General features: G+C 46.8%; 1 protein-coding gene across 3 annotated transcripts; it reads right to left on the reverse strand.

Annotated features, from left to right (window-relative positions):
• Positions 1-2654: 2654 nt before the first annotated feature.
• On the reverse strand, positions 2655-11123 carry GJB6 (gap junction protein beta 6). Of its 3 annotated transcripts, none has more exons than XM_033105099.1 (2): positions 10979-11123; positions 2655-3607 (listed from the first exon to the last, which is right to left on the reverse strand). In XM_033105099.1, the coding sequence occupies exon 2, from the start codon at positions 3590-3592 to the stop codon at positions 2807-2809; it is 786 nt and encodes a 261-aa protein (XP_032960990.1). In that variant the 5' UTR covers positions 3593-3607; positions 10979-11123; the 3' UTR covers positions 2655-2806. The 3 variants fall into 3 exon arrangements, with proteins under 3 accessions (XP_032960990.1, XP_032960992.1, XP_032960991.1); XM_033105101.1 differs by lacking the exon at positions 10979-11123 and adding an exon at positions 10427-10447; XM_033105100.1 differs by lacking the exon at positions 10979-11123 and adding an exon at positions 9716-9849.
• Between the last annotated feature and the right edge of the window lie 2530 nt (positions 11124-13653).

The raw sequence follows: 13653 nt of genomic DNA on the forward strand, positions 1-13653 counted from the left end.
CCTGTTGACCGGCTTCATTCTGCACCCATTCAAACAGCTAATTAAAAAGAAAGAACATTAGAGAACAATCAGGAATTACAAGGGCTGACTAGTTTTTTTTAGTGTGATAGAATTGTGGTTTTGTTTTAAAAGGTTAGTTCTTGCTTCTTATTGATCGAGACTAAAATATTTATGGATGAAACAGTATGTCTGGAATTTACTTTGGACCCTGAAGAAAATGAGAATGACTTGTTTTTCTGGAGAGGTCTGGAATCATGGTGCTGTGTCAAGCCCTCATGTATACTCATTATTTATTATGTGTCCCTATGCATACTGTATGCTAACTAGGAGCTCTAGCAATTAACTTTGCAAACTTGCCACCATGCGCTTACATTGGCAGCACTGTACAAACAGCTCGGTAAGGTTTCATAACCTTGGTATATCTGTCTCATAGCTGTGTTTGTGTCGACATGTTGCGGTGTCTTGCTGAGTGGCGTTCATTATTATTATTGCATGTTTTTGTGTGCTGTCGCTAGAATGTCTGAGCTTGAATTAGAGCAATGAACAAACATTAGATTTCTCATTAAACTTGGCAATGGTGGAAGTGAAATCAGGGACATATTAGTCCAAATTTATGGGGATAGTGCGATGAAGAAAATGGCAGTGTACAAATGGATTAAATGTTTTTCTGAGGGGAGAGAATGCATCACTGATGCGTCAGGATGGCCAGTAACGAGAACTGACGAAAACATTGCAAAAATTCATCGAATTGTGTGTCAAAATTGTTGGCTGACTGTGAGAAGCATAACAGACCAAGTAAACCTTGATAGAGAAACAGTTAGGAAAATCTTAACTGAAAACCTTGGCATGAGAAAGGTGTGTACAAAAATTATCCTGAAGGAGCTCACTGATGAACAAAAGCAAGGGAGAGTTGAAGTTTGCCAAGACCTTTTGGAGAGGCAAGATGATGCTTTGAGCCATGTTATCACTGGTGATGAAACATGGGTGTACCAATACAACCCTGAAACAAAGTGTCAAAGTACACAATTGAAGTCAGCCGAGTCTCCATGACCAAAAATATTCCATCAGTCCAAATCAAGAGTCAAACGATGTTGCTAACCTTTTTTGACATCAGAGGGATTATTCATTATGAATTTGTACCAACTGGACAAACAATTAACCAAATTTATTATTTGGAAGTGCTGAAAAGGCTGCATGAAAAAGTTAGATGAAAACAACCTGAACTTTTCACCAACAATTCATGACTCTTGCATCACAACAATGCACCACCTCACATGACACTGTCTCTGAGGGAGTTTTTAGCCAGTAAACAGATAACTGTATTGGAAAACCCTCCCTACTCACCTGATCTGGCCCCCAATGACTTATTTCTTTACCTGAAGACAAAGGAAATCTTGAAAGGAAGACATTTTGATGACATTCAGGACATCAAGGGTAATACGATGATAGCTCTGATGGCCATTCCAGAGAAAGAGTTCCAAAATTGCTTTGAAGGGTGGACTAGGTGCTGCTGTTGGTGCATAGCTTCCCCAGGGGACTACTTGGAAGGTGACCGTAGTGACATTCAGCAATGAGGTATGTGGCACTTTTTGTAGGATAAGTTCGCGAACTTAATTGTCAGACCTCGTATGTTGGTTGAGGGCATGTATCATTTATTACACCACAGAAAGCAGCCTGCCACTGGCTCACTGACAGTCACCCTAAAGGCATCTGTGCTCAACCTGGAAATCCCTGGGGAGGAAGATTTCCCCATCTATGGCTGTAAAGCTGTGGGTGCTTTTCTCAGTCACCATGGACTGAAGGACTCAGGTAATGAGTCCTTAGAGGCAAGCTCTGTTTGAGAGCTGCTGACAACCTGTGACTTCCCCCACCTCCTCCCTAGGGAGGATATCCTTTGTGTCCTAAGGCTCTGCAAGCGGAGCACTGGATGGGCTGCTGAGCTTGGCCCCTGCCCATAGGCCAGAGAGTCCCTGATGAACTGGAGGCAAGGGCACCCACCAAATGGCATGATCCCCAGAAAAAGTGCTCCATCCACTGCTCATACCCCTGGGGGTGACAGCATGGCGGCCTGCAGGGAACAGAAGCCCAGAATGCGCAGGAAGGTGTAAGCAGTGGGGTGAGCTTTATTGAGGTGAGTTGTTCACAACGAATGCCAATAGGCTAGTTTTACAAAGCTTCCCGCTTCCACACAGCTCTGTCTACAGTCAGAAAGCAGTGAAAATATACTATGCAATGAACACTTCCACCTGAAGAGTATCATGGTAGTTCATAAATGTGTCAACAGATAATGTAAAACAATATTTACAAGATACAGTAAGTTCAAAATTTAGATACTGATGGTATAATTCTAAAACTAACGTTGTATGCTTTTCCAGGTAAGGAAGACCAGTTATTATAAAAATACTTTATATAAATTCAAAGTCAGAACTAAAACATTCAATCCTATAAAAATATCTTTTACTAATAAAAGCATCAGTTTGTAGACAAACATTCTTTATCAACAACAGCTACGTCCTTAAATTTTCAGGAAATACCCACTATGTCAGCCGACCCACTTACACATGGGAAAGTAACTTTAAGGCAGTTGTCAACCTGCCTCAGTGTTCAGCGATGGGCCACACACTTGATTATGTTGCATATTAATGGCACAAATGTTCTACAAAATGTTAAGTCAAGTGTCTACGTCTTATGAAAGCCGTTTATAAAGACCAAGTCTCCAGCCTTGAGAGGGGATTCGTGGTGGGCACCGCCTGCAGGAGAGGCCACCAGTTCTGTTAGGAGCCAGCTACCTCGCACTTTGAAATGTCTAACTTGGAAAACCAGTGACCGCGTTTGGGCCGCTATCTGAAATCAGCTCATTCATTTCGTTTTGCTTGCTTTCCTTGGGGGCGTGGCTGGGGTGGTTCCTTTGCGTCTGCGCTCTCTTTGACTTCCTGAAACACACCTTCAGCAGCAGGTAGCACAGCTCGGCCACATTAAGCAGCATGCAAATCACAGACGCGGAAATCATAAAAATGGTGAACACGGTTTTCTCAGTAGGTCTAGAGATGAAGCAGTCGACGAGGTTGGGGCAGGGGTCGATCCCACATTTCAGCACCCAGGGCAGGTGGTACCCATTGTACAGGAAGTAAAACACGTACATGAAGGATGCTTCGAAGATGATTCGGAAAAAGATGCTGCAGGTGTATGTCCACCACAGGGCCCCCTCGATCCGAACCTTCTGCTTTTTAATGTCTTCCAGGTCCTTGAATTCATTTCTCTTCTCTCCTCGCCGAAACTTGCGGGCGGCCTCCTGTCTGTGGTAGGCCACGTGCATGGCCACCAGCAGGGCCGGCGTGGACACGAAGATGAGCTGCAGGGCCCAGAGCCGGATGTGGGAGATGGGGAAAAAGTGGTCGTAGCACACGTTTTTACACCCGGGCTGCAGAGTGTTGCAGACAAAGTCTTCCTGCTCGTCACCCCAAACTTCTTGAGCGGCCACGACCAGGATCATGACGCGAAAAATGAAGATGACGGTGATCCACACCTTCCCGATGCTGGTGGAGTGTTTGTTGACCCCCCCGATGAATGTGTGCAGGGTTCCCCAGTCCATTGTGTCGGCTTATTCCTAGACAGACAAAGATCAGCAAAGGGAAATTAACAGAAAGCTCCTTTGAATTTATAAAACAGTTGTATATTTCAGACTGAAACAAATTTCACTTAAAGTGTACTGTGATAGCTTCAACCCCTAAACTGCTGGTAGGAGGTTTTCTAAAGACATTCTAAGGTTTTTGGACCAGAAATAACTTTTCTTTTTTTGGGGGGGAGAGGTTTAAGATCATCTTGAGTCAACTAAATTCAGATTATATAATAGGTGGCTGTTTGACATTAATGCAGGAACTCAGGTAATTCAAATCCTTTCCCAGTTCCTGTTTAATCACTGTGTAAATAGAAATCGCATTAGTTTCACTTTGCCCAGGGATCACAGAGGGTCCACAGTAGGTTTTAGTAATTAAATGGCTTATCCAAGAAGAAAAAATCATTCATTGGAAAGACATAATTGGTTTACCCAGCAGACTAAGAAGGGAAAATAAAAAATCAAATACTTACTGAGTTACTTTACACAATATATTTATATTTATTTCTAGCTTAAATAATGTCATTGGCCATAATATTGGGTGCTGAGAAACCTAATACTGTACCCAGGAAAGACCCTCTTCCCTAAGAGGGTCACAGCTTTTACCAAAAGTGCTCACTTGTTCTCCATTGTAATAGGCCGGGCTGGGGATGGCCTTCGCTCCCCAGCAGATACCACCACTCAGAGTCACAATGAAGGACCCCAACCCCCCACCCCACCGCCAGGCAGAGCCTGCCTCCCTCCTTGTTAGAGCCCTGATTCAACGTCCTGGGAGAGAATGACTTCTTGACTTTTACAGAAACATTTGCTACAATTCAAGCAGATGTCTTCTACGTTGCCAATACAAGACTAAAGAGTTGGTCAGCATTCTCCTTAAAAAAAAAAAAAAATAATAATAATAATGAGCACTTTGAGAATCTTCAGAAAGTGAAAGACCCTCTCCTCAGAAAAACCCACTCACATTCTTTTAGGGGAGGAGGGAGTCACCAAAGTCATTTTGTCAAACCATCTTAGACTTTCTTGAACGGATATGGGGCTCACTGTGGTCAGGCTCCTTCCCAGACTGACCCCCTCACCTGCAATGAGTTTGCTGATAGTTACCATAATGATGGCAGTGGCACAGACATAGTGTCTTAGCATCAAAATGCTGTTTACAGACACCTCTCATACCATCAGCAAGTTAGCTATATTTCCGTGGTTCATTTAATAACTACACCCTACCATTTTACTTAATGAATATTCGTATCCCTTAGAAGGAACACACCATACATCAAGGAAGGTATTCACGCCATACAACAAGGCTCCCTAAAAGAAACTAAAGCTTAAGCTAGAAGAGGAGTTTGCATGCACGCTCCCTGGGAGCCCACGTCTGAACTGTTGTGTTCATGTCACATCAAGAAAGACACTGGCAACTGAAGCTGAAGCTGAATGATACTGAGTGACAACTACAATTTAATATATATATACGTATTGTGGGGACAGAGCCCCAAAAAGCAGTTTCCAGGCTCTCGGCCTCACATAGAAAGGTGCTGGCTCAGGTAGTAAATGGCCATCGACTGTGATCAAATGGCCATCAGCTGTGGCTAGTTGGCCGTCAGCTGTAACCAGTGAGCCATTAGCCATGAATATAACTGCCGTGGCTAGGCTAGCAGGAAAAAAGGGGGGAGCTAGCAAGAAGATGGTGACTGAGTCTGCAAGCGGCGTAGTGAGGGTTGAGAATTGTGTTGCTCCTGGTTCCTGTGTCTCCAACCCAGCCGCCAGCGAGAGTATAGTGGTATGACTCCCCTACCTATGGCTCCGTGGGTGTTCCTTTTTGGCCTCACCATGTCCTGCGTTCTTATGTGGGGAGTGGGACCAGAGACCCCGCCAGACGCCCCGCACGACACTTGGCGTAGTCGGCAGGATACCCCGCCTGACACCCCACACGACACTTGGCGTAGTCAGCAGGATCCCCTGCACTACACGTATATATACATGTATATATACATATATATATAGTCATAGGATGTGGAGTACAGCATAGGGAATAGCGTCAATGGAATTGTAACAGCTATATAAGATGTCAGAAGGGTAGTAGATTGGGGGAGGGGGTTATCATTTTGTGAGGGGTATAAATATCCAACTATTACATTGTTTTGTACACCTGAGACTAATAAAAAAAAAGTTACATGCATACTTGAATTACTAAAAAAAAAAAAGAAAGAAAAGAAAGACACTGACAGGCTGGTAGGTACCTGCCACAGTGCGGCCAGGTGGCAGAGCCTGGGAAGACTCTCTCAGGAGGGGTCACTCAGCTGGAGGATGGCTCTGAGGCACATGGCAGCAGGAGGATTTGACTCCTGTGTTGATCGAGGACTAAGATTGGAGCCAAAGGTAGAATGAACAGAAAGCCAGTTTTTGCTTTTTTTTTTTAAAGAAAAAGCTGAGAAAAATGAAATAGGTACAGTAGGTACAGCTCTTTAAAAATAAACTTTTTGAAGCTGTGGCTTCTCACACTGAATCAGAGGCCATGTGAATGTGATGGGGGTCACACAGAGGGTGAAGCTCCACAACTAAACCCTGCCTTCCATACACCACTTATCCCAGGGCCTCAGAGACTATCGATTAATCTTTGATTTAAAAGACTCATTTCAGACAATATGAATTGTACAATTAATTTTTAGTCTCTGATTATAGTCATTACAGTACACTTTCTTAGTTGTTGCTGTTCTGTTCTGGAAGCCTTTCAGGATGTAACCAGTGAGGCAGTAAAAACATGTATCTTGATGTTTAAACACATTTTACAGTGGCTGTTCCCCTAGGAGGTCAGTCCTGTTTGCTTTTGAAATGAAGATGTTCTCTAATTAACCAGTGAATATCTCCTGCTGAAGTTTGGTTAATTAGTGCCCCGTGAGCAAGCCTCTGATTTATCAAAGGAAAGCTCACATTTTCTCAAATCCTCCAAAGTGCAGAGAATTTACCTCCCCCTGCACCCGGCCCCCTGTCCAGTCCCATCTCCAACCCCCACCCCCATAAAAAGACTGTTAGAGTACCGGGGGTCACCTATTCTCTGTCCTGCTAGGAAGCAAACCCATCCAGGCACCTGAATGAGTTTGGAGAGGCTGAGGTCAGGAGGTCACAATTTCCACACAAGAATATGGTCTCACTTTCTGGAAGCAGGGTCCTCTGTGACCTCTGCTCCTTTGGGCTTCTCCTTAAAAAAACAGTGATCACAGTGATGCAGCAGCTTTCTTCTTTTGACGTCGATGGGTCCCCAAATCACACACTCTGAAAACATTCTCTCTAAGTAGCAAAGCTCAACAGAACATAATCTATTTTACAACACTTACTGACTTCAACTGAAAATCAGCAATTTACCTACACCTTTAAAGGAAGAAAAAGAAATGAGATCCCCAGGTCACTAAGAAAAATGAGTGATTAAGCCTAAATACAAGGGTATCTAGCCTACTGGTCGCTCAAGACAATTAATTGGGCTGAGAAGAAATGATCTGATTGGCAGTATCTTCCTGCACAAGTGACAAAGGCCCTATTATCTATCATGATAGAAATGACCGGAAAGGAAGAGGAAGAGCTGCCCTCCGTGAGCCTCGGAATGGGCACTCAGTCAGTGAACGTGCACTGGTGTTTCCAACAGTGAAAGCTTTCCTTCCCATCCTCATGTTTAGTCCCCAGGGCTCCTGGGCTTCCCAAGAAGCTGGGGCATCTGTCCTGCACATCAGTCTCCCAGCGAGCGCTAAGAGCAGGAGATCTGTCATGTGTACCAGGGGCATGGACCACCCCAAACTTCCTGACACATTGCTGCAGTCACAGGCAAGTCCTGCCCCCCCCAGGACACTGTGCCCACCCAGGATGCAGCTGACAGATGGCAGAAGGTTTGACAGGAGGCCTGGCTCCCCTCACCCCTCCTGACCTGACCCTTGGGTGGGCGAGGCCTGCCCTGGCTGGGGGACAGATGCATACCCCTGACCCTTGTCCTCTTCCCCACGAATACATAACCCCGGGCTAGGCTTTCATAAACACTGTGGTTATGGGACATTTGAAGGTAGTCTTTGAAAACCCTTTGCCATTAGTACCAGGGAACAAAATACCTCTCTCCTTTTAGGCTTCCGGCCGGCTACAGCTACTGGGGGAGTTTTTTCAATAAAAGTAAAATATTAAGCCTCTCTGTAAACCAGAGAGGTTTAACTGGCACCTTTGTGGCTCTCTTTTAAGGAAAGAAGGGATATGCTCAGCTTCTGTGGTCTTCTCCGTGTAAGAATGTGGTTCTACTCACACATGCAGAGGTAAGTTGCATTTGGGTGTGTGGTACATGTAACCCTCCATGGCACATTCTTGATACTAAAGCTTTGATCCTAAATATTAGCTCTACAAATAAGCAAACCATTGACCTTACTTCTGATGGTACACACAGTATTATGACGATAGACTGTCCTTCTCTTTGACAACTCAAGTAATTTAAGTCCATTAGTATTCCAAAGCTCTTCATTGTTTTAAAATTTCTTATTTAAGAACTTAGTGCTAACTAGTTTAAGGATGCCATTTTAGTTTTACTGACAATAGAACCAAAACTAAAGTGCTAAACATCAGTGTCACCCTTAGTGCTGAGGTGGAAAGACCTTTCCGGATAGTTCTATCTTCTTTGGATGACCCTTTTAAAGTCAGTCAGAGAATATTTGATAGGCTGAGACCAGAACACACTCCTCACAATTTCCACATTCGTTTGGAGAGTTGAGGCCTTTGAATTGATTAAGGCCTTGACGTCACAGCAAAGTAAGCACACCTGAGCCTGACACCTGAGCCTGATTCCCAGGTCTCCCAGCCCATCGGCCTGAGGAGACCCAGGGCAAGGCTCCCACTTCAAGGCTCAGGCTTCCTCCTTCTCCAGCATGTGACAGCCTAGAGGCCAACGTGGCACCATCTCGGCATGAATGTAAATCTTTGTACTGCTTCTGGATGTAGGCGAGGATGTTGCCTCTTAGGAAAAGATAGCAGATGTGGCCATAGCCCTGTAACTCCTCCCACATCTCTACTGCATGACCTATGTGGGTAGTTTTCTTCATCCACAGAACTGTTATGAGGAAAGTAGGGTTACTACTGCCACCTTTCTGAGGCTCCATAGTTCAAATCCACAATCAAATCAGAACAAAATCTTTAGTGTCGATTCTTTTCCCTACGAAAACAATGATAATACTACCAATCCCAAACCTCAAGCTTCTTCACTGAGCATTTTAAAAAAAAAAGGAGTAGAAGGAGTTTGAGAAACTGGATATGCAACCTTACCTACAAATCAGTAGTCAAAAAACAAAAAAAACCCCAAAACAAACAAACAACAACAACAGAAAACTCAGACTCTCTCCTTAATCAGGAAGAATCACTATCTTTTTTTTGTCTCTATACTTTAGGTCAGCCAAGGGACAACCTGATAGATGATTTTTAAATTTAATGACTCAAAATTTCATCAACTGTCCTTTTAAAGCAACGACCAGTGATAAAATGCTTTTAGGATTTAATATTTCTTGAAACTTAAGTCAATAAAAATGAAAAATGTTTTTCTGTCTACGGTCTAAATGTAAAAATGGAGAGTTCATAGAATTACAAGTATTTCTTAACCCATGTAAGAATTCAAAGAGTTAAAAAAATAATTTCCATTAAGCAGTCTCTATTCATTCAAGTAAACCTGTGTCCTTTCCAAACATCTAAGTCTAACCTGAGTTAAATGACCCTGGGAAAAAAATGGAAAAGGCCACCTGGGGACCCAGTTCCATTCTAATGGATAAACAAGTAAAACTGAAACCTTAACGTATGATAATGTTGCCACTGGAAATCTCTTATCCTCAAGGACCAAGACGCTTGGGTAGAACTTTATTCCCCTACAATTTTATTCCGTTTAACATCTTTAATGAAAGTGTACTAATGACTTGCAGCTCCTGGACTGTTCAGACTTCATCAAAGCCCTGTGGTGAGGATTCATTCGAAAGTTAGAATTTTCTTGTCACCTTATGTAAATTGTTCAGTCAGACCTTCCATAGTTCTCCTCCTCCCTAATGCTCTTATAATTCAGCAGAGGAAAAGTAAGAAAAGAGAAGAAGTCACCATTACCTGGATCAGATTTTGTTTTAAACCAGAAACACCAGTGAGGCGATGAGTGCTGCCTTCCCGTTCTTGTCGCTGCGGTGATGGCAGTGGGAGCCCTCCGCCCCTCCACCCCCACCCCAGCTAGGTCACAGGCTGGAGTGCTGACAGTTCTGGCTCCTTAACCCTCTTCTCGCTCCTTGGCAGAGTTCAGACAACACCCCCAAAGTCTCCCGCGATCCAAACAACAGACAAAGCTCCCCACAGGGGCAGTTTCCAGCAGCATCCTGAAATTCTAAGGGAACTGCACTGGGCAGGACGCTGTCTCCTGGAAAACTAGTTAGATTCTGCTAGAACTGGGGCAAGGGGATACTCCTGTAGCACAAAGTCTACTGAAGGAAGGGAACAGCAGGGCATGGTCAAATTCAAGCAGGCACTAAATGGATAGTGGGAGGCCCCCAGGGGACATTGGGTCTCTGCAGTAGTCGCAGGTCCCAGCCCCTGCAGGCGTCCTGAGTTGCGTGCAGGCCACACTCACCTCAGACTCTGTCCTCCTCTCCAGGAAGGGGGGCCAGCCCAGTCAAAAAAGCACACGATGCCCCAACACCAGGGACTGCCCCGTCTCCTTCATCAGCCAGAAAAGACCTTCTGGTGTCTCCACCTTCCAACTGACCTGTGTCACCTATGCCACTTAATTACTGTTGTCTAGCAATTGTCCTGTCATTATATTATTGTCACCTGCATTTCACAAGTTCCCCAGAGCACATCACACAGCCACGCAGGTCAGTTCTGCCTGAGACTTAGCGACGGTCTGCCGGTCTCCGCAAAGTTTGGCTGAGCTTGAACACTGATCCTTTGCTCTGGTTTTCTTCTCCCCCAGATCCATGCGGGACTTTGTCAGTGACCCATAAAAGCGCAGAAAAGCCAAAACGCAGCAAAGGAAGTGGGGGAAGGGGTACAGGTCCCTGCCGGCCACTCAGATACGCGATGTGAGGTATTTACAAAACCTGTGTGCAGGTCAAGGGCGACCATCTCGGGTACAAGCCAAACCAGTCCGTCCTGGTTCCTCCGGGCGCGCAGATGCGGATCCCGGGCAGATAAGGTCGCCCTGGGCAACCCGCGCGGACACCCACCCCTGCGGCCACCGGGCCCGCCTGTCAGCGGTCGTCAACTAGGAAGACGGGACAGATGGGCGACGGGCTGCCGACCCCCCTCTGGGCTTCTCGGGTCAGCCCTCCGCGGAGAAGCCGCGATCGCGCCCGCGCCCCGCACGGCCCGGCGTCCGCTTACCTGCTCCGCGGGCACTGCGGCCGCGCGGGTCCGGGAGCGGGTCTCTGGGCGCGCGGCAGCGCCCTCGGTGCAGCCAGGCGCTCGGTGTCTGGAGCCTGCAGTCGGCTGGGCCCCCACCTGCAGCGCCTTTTAACCGCGCCCCACCCCGCCTCTGCCCTGACGCTCCCGGGCGCGCGGCCGGAGGCCAGCGTTCGGTGACCCGCGCGGGCCCGCCCCTGGGCTCGGGGCGCAGGACAGGCCTCCGGCTGGGGTCGGGGGGCCGGGGGAGCGGGCGCCGGGATGCTGGGAGGGCCTCTGGGTTGGGGACGCCGGGCAAGCGCGCCGAGGGCAGGACGCGACCCTCGCCTTCCGGTCCGTCGGGAGCGCGGGGCTGGGGCCCAAGGCGAGGGGACACAGGGGTGCAGGGAGGGTCCTCACTCCCGGAGCGCCGCGCGGGACTGGGCCCGGCCTGGTCCCGGGAGAGGGCGGCTGGGGTCTCTGGCTGGGCGGCCACTCGCGGAGAACCCTGGCGCCCTAGGGAGAGGGCCTGGGCAAGTGGACCTGCCGCCCGTCAGTGGCGAGGCTTCCGACCCAGGACCCGGGGGATCAGTGTTAGGGGCAGGCTGGACACATCCTCCTTCTACATGGACACTGCCAGCCTCTTCCAGCCCGCCGGTACCTGCGCGGTTCTCTCCTAGACAGCAGCCTGGAGGCACAGTGGCTGGTGTTCTCTATCAATTAACAACTACTTAGAGGAGTCAAAGGGGTTATTTTTATGAGTTACCTCTGTCCTTTGAAGCCTCCTCCAGGGGAAGCAGAGCGGGCCTTCCTCAGTTACCACGTGGAGACCCTGACCTTTCGCTTGCACAGAGAGGGCTGGGGAAGTCCAGGGTGAGCACAGGGGCTAGTGGGGTGGAGATGTTGGAAACTAGTTAGGGACATGGCTTGATAGGTTCAGACTTGTCCTTCATCAGGCAAGAGATGTGTGACTTGCTTCTTCCACGAAATTGGTTGATAATAAAAATGTCCCCACCTAAACCATATGCTACTTATTAGTGGTTAAGATAGCTCTTCAAGGTTGCAAAAGAAAAGCCAAGACTTCATAAAAATCCACCTCCCGACATGTTTTAATAGAGGACAAGATTTTCAGAGAATTGCACCTGAGTCAGATAAGTTCAGAACACTTTGGGGTGACCCCTGGAATGGCCTTGCACGTAAAGATGGAGAGACACCAAAACCTGTTTTGGACTTTTCATTAGGCACACTTGCTGCCTGCATGTGTCCTCTGCCTTGAACTTTCTGCCAGCCTTCAGGGTGTGGCTGGTCTTCTCCTGCCCTCCACAATGTGACACCTTTCCCGTCTTCTCTCCATCACTCTCCCCAGAAACTCCAGCCAGGAACATCTGTTTGCATAATGAAATAAGTCCATTTTAAAAGCAGACTGTAAACTTCTTTGGAGGTCATAAACTGTTGAAGCCTTTCTTTGCATTCCCACAGCACCAGGTATGGTGCTTTGCACATAGTAGGTGCGGCTCCATGTGTGTTTGCATATTGATTGGCAAAGCCACCCAACATAGCAGATAACCCTGGAGATAACTTTTGCCCCTGAAGTAGGATTGCCCGCGTTCTCACTCCTATAGTTGATGCCATGCAATACCGTCTGAGCACTGACATTCGGGACCAATGGAAGTTGTTACTGAACCTGTCCAGGAAAGAACTTTGAACCAAAGTAGCCTCAGAGAGTGTTGCATATGCTCAGGTGTCCAAAAACGGAACCACCTCAATACTGCAAAAATATCTTTTCCTGTCCAGGTTATCTACACTAGCCCCACAGTGCTGGGTTTGTTATTTTGTCGTGTGTTTCTTAATGTTCAACCCCATCATTCAGTGTTCACTTCTCATCAGATGGTCCGGTTGCAGCAGCAAACAAACATGGACTACATGAAACTCAGGGACCTGTTGAGATCTGCATTTGAAAACTGGAAAGTTAGCTAATTAAACATTTTATACTAATGACATCCAAAGGCATCAGGAGTGCTGACGGTATTGCTGACTTTGTGTGCCAAACATGCAAACGTCTTCAGGGGGCAGTTACACCCTCACTATCCACTTTCAGAATCACAGTCTGAAGACAAGACTTCTGTAGTCCTGGTTGTGATCTGTGACATCACACTCCTTAGACTGACATCTTCCCTGTGCGTCTTAAGGATGATTTCTGAGGCCACACATTTAATCAGCACAAAATGTCAAAATGCATAAAGTATGGGTTTCCCTTTGCCACACCAGGAGGTTTGATGGTGAGATGCTCTTTTGGAAATCTATAAATTCTCAGTGTCTTTACATAAAGAACGAAGGAGACGCCCTGCCACCATCCCCACCCCCACCCGCCCCGTTGGAGGGGAACATACTCACAGAGCGACTTACAGTGGATCGCTCAGACATTCACAGTCCAAGCTGGAAACATAGCACAGGGACTCTTTCTCGTAACTGACATAGTCCTGGACAAGTGGAAAGAGAAAGAACTGTGTGCTCCCTTTAAATAAAAACAAACATTTGTCTATTCCTTCAACAAAAAAAGCCTGCATCGAGCAGGCCTATGTTAGGCCAGGCACATGGGGAAGACAGTTCCTAAATCAAGTTTTCTAGTTTGATTTTCAAATCTGTGTGCAAAGGTCATGCGAGATGCTTTGAGGGGG

This window comes from Rhinolophus ferrumequinum, chromosome 4, assembly GCF_004115265.2.
Source record: "Rhinolophus ferrumequinum isolate MPI-CBG mRhiFer1 chromosome 4, mRhiFer1_v1.p, whole genome shotgun sequence".
Taxonomy (NCBI): domain Eukaryota; kingdom Metazoa; phylum Chordata; class Mammalia; order Chiroptera; family Rhinolophidae; genus Rhinolophus; species Rhinolophus ferrumequinum.

Coding starts and splice junctions, on each gene's coding strand:
- GJB6 (XM_033105099.1), bottom strand. CDS start 3,592: ATGGACTGGGGAACCCTGCACACATTCATCGGGGGGGTCAACAAACAC.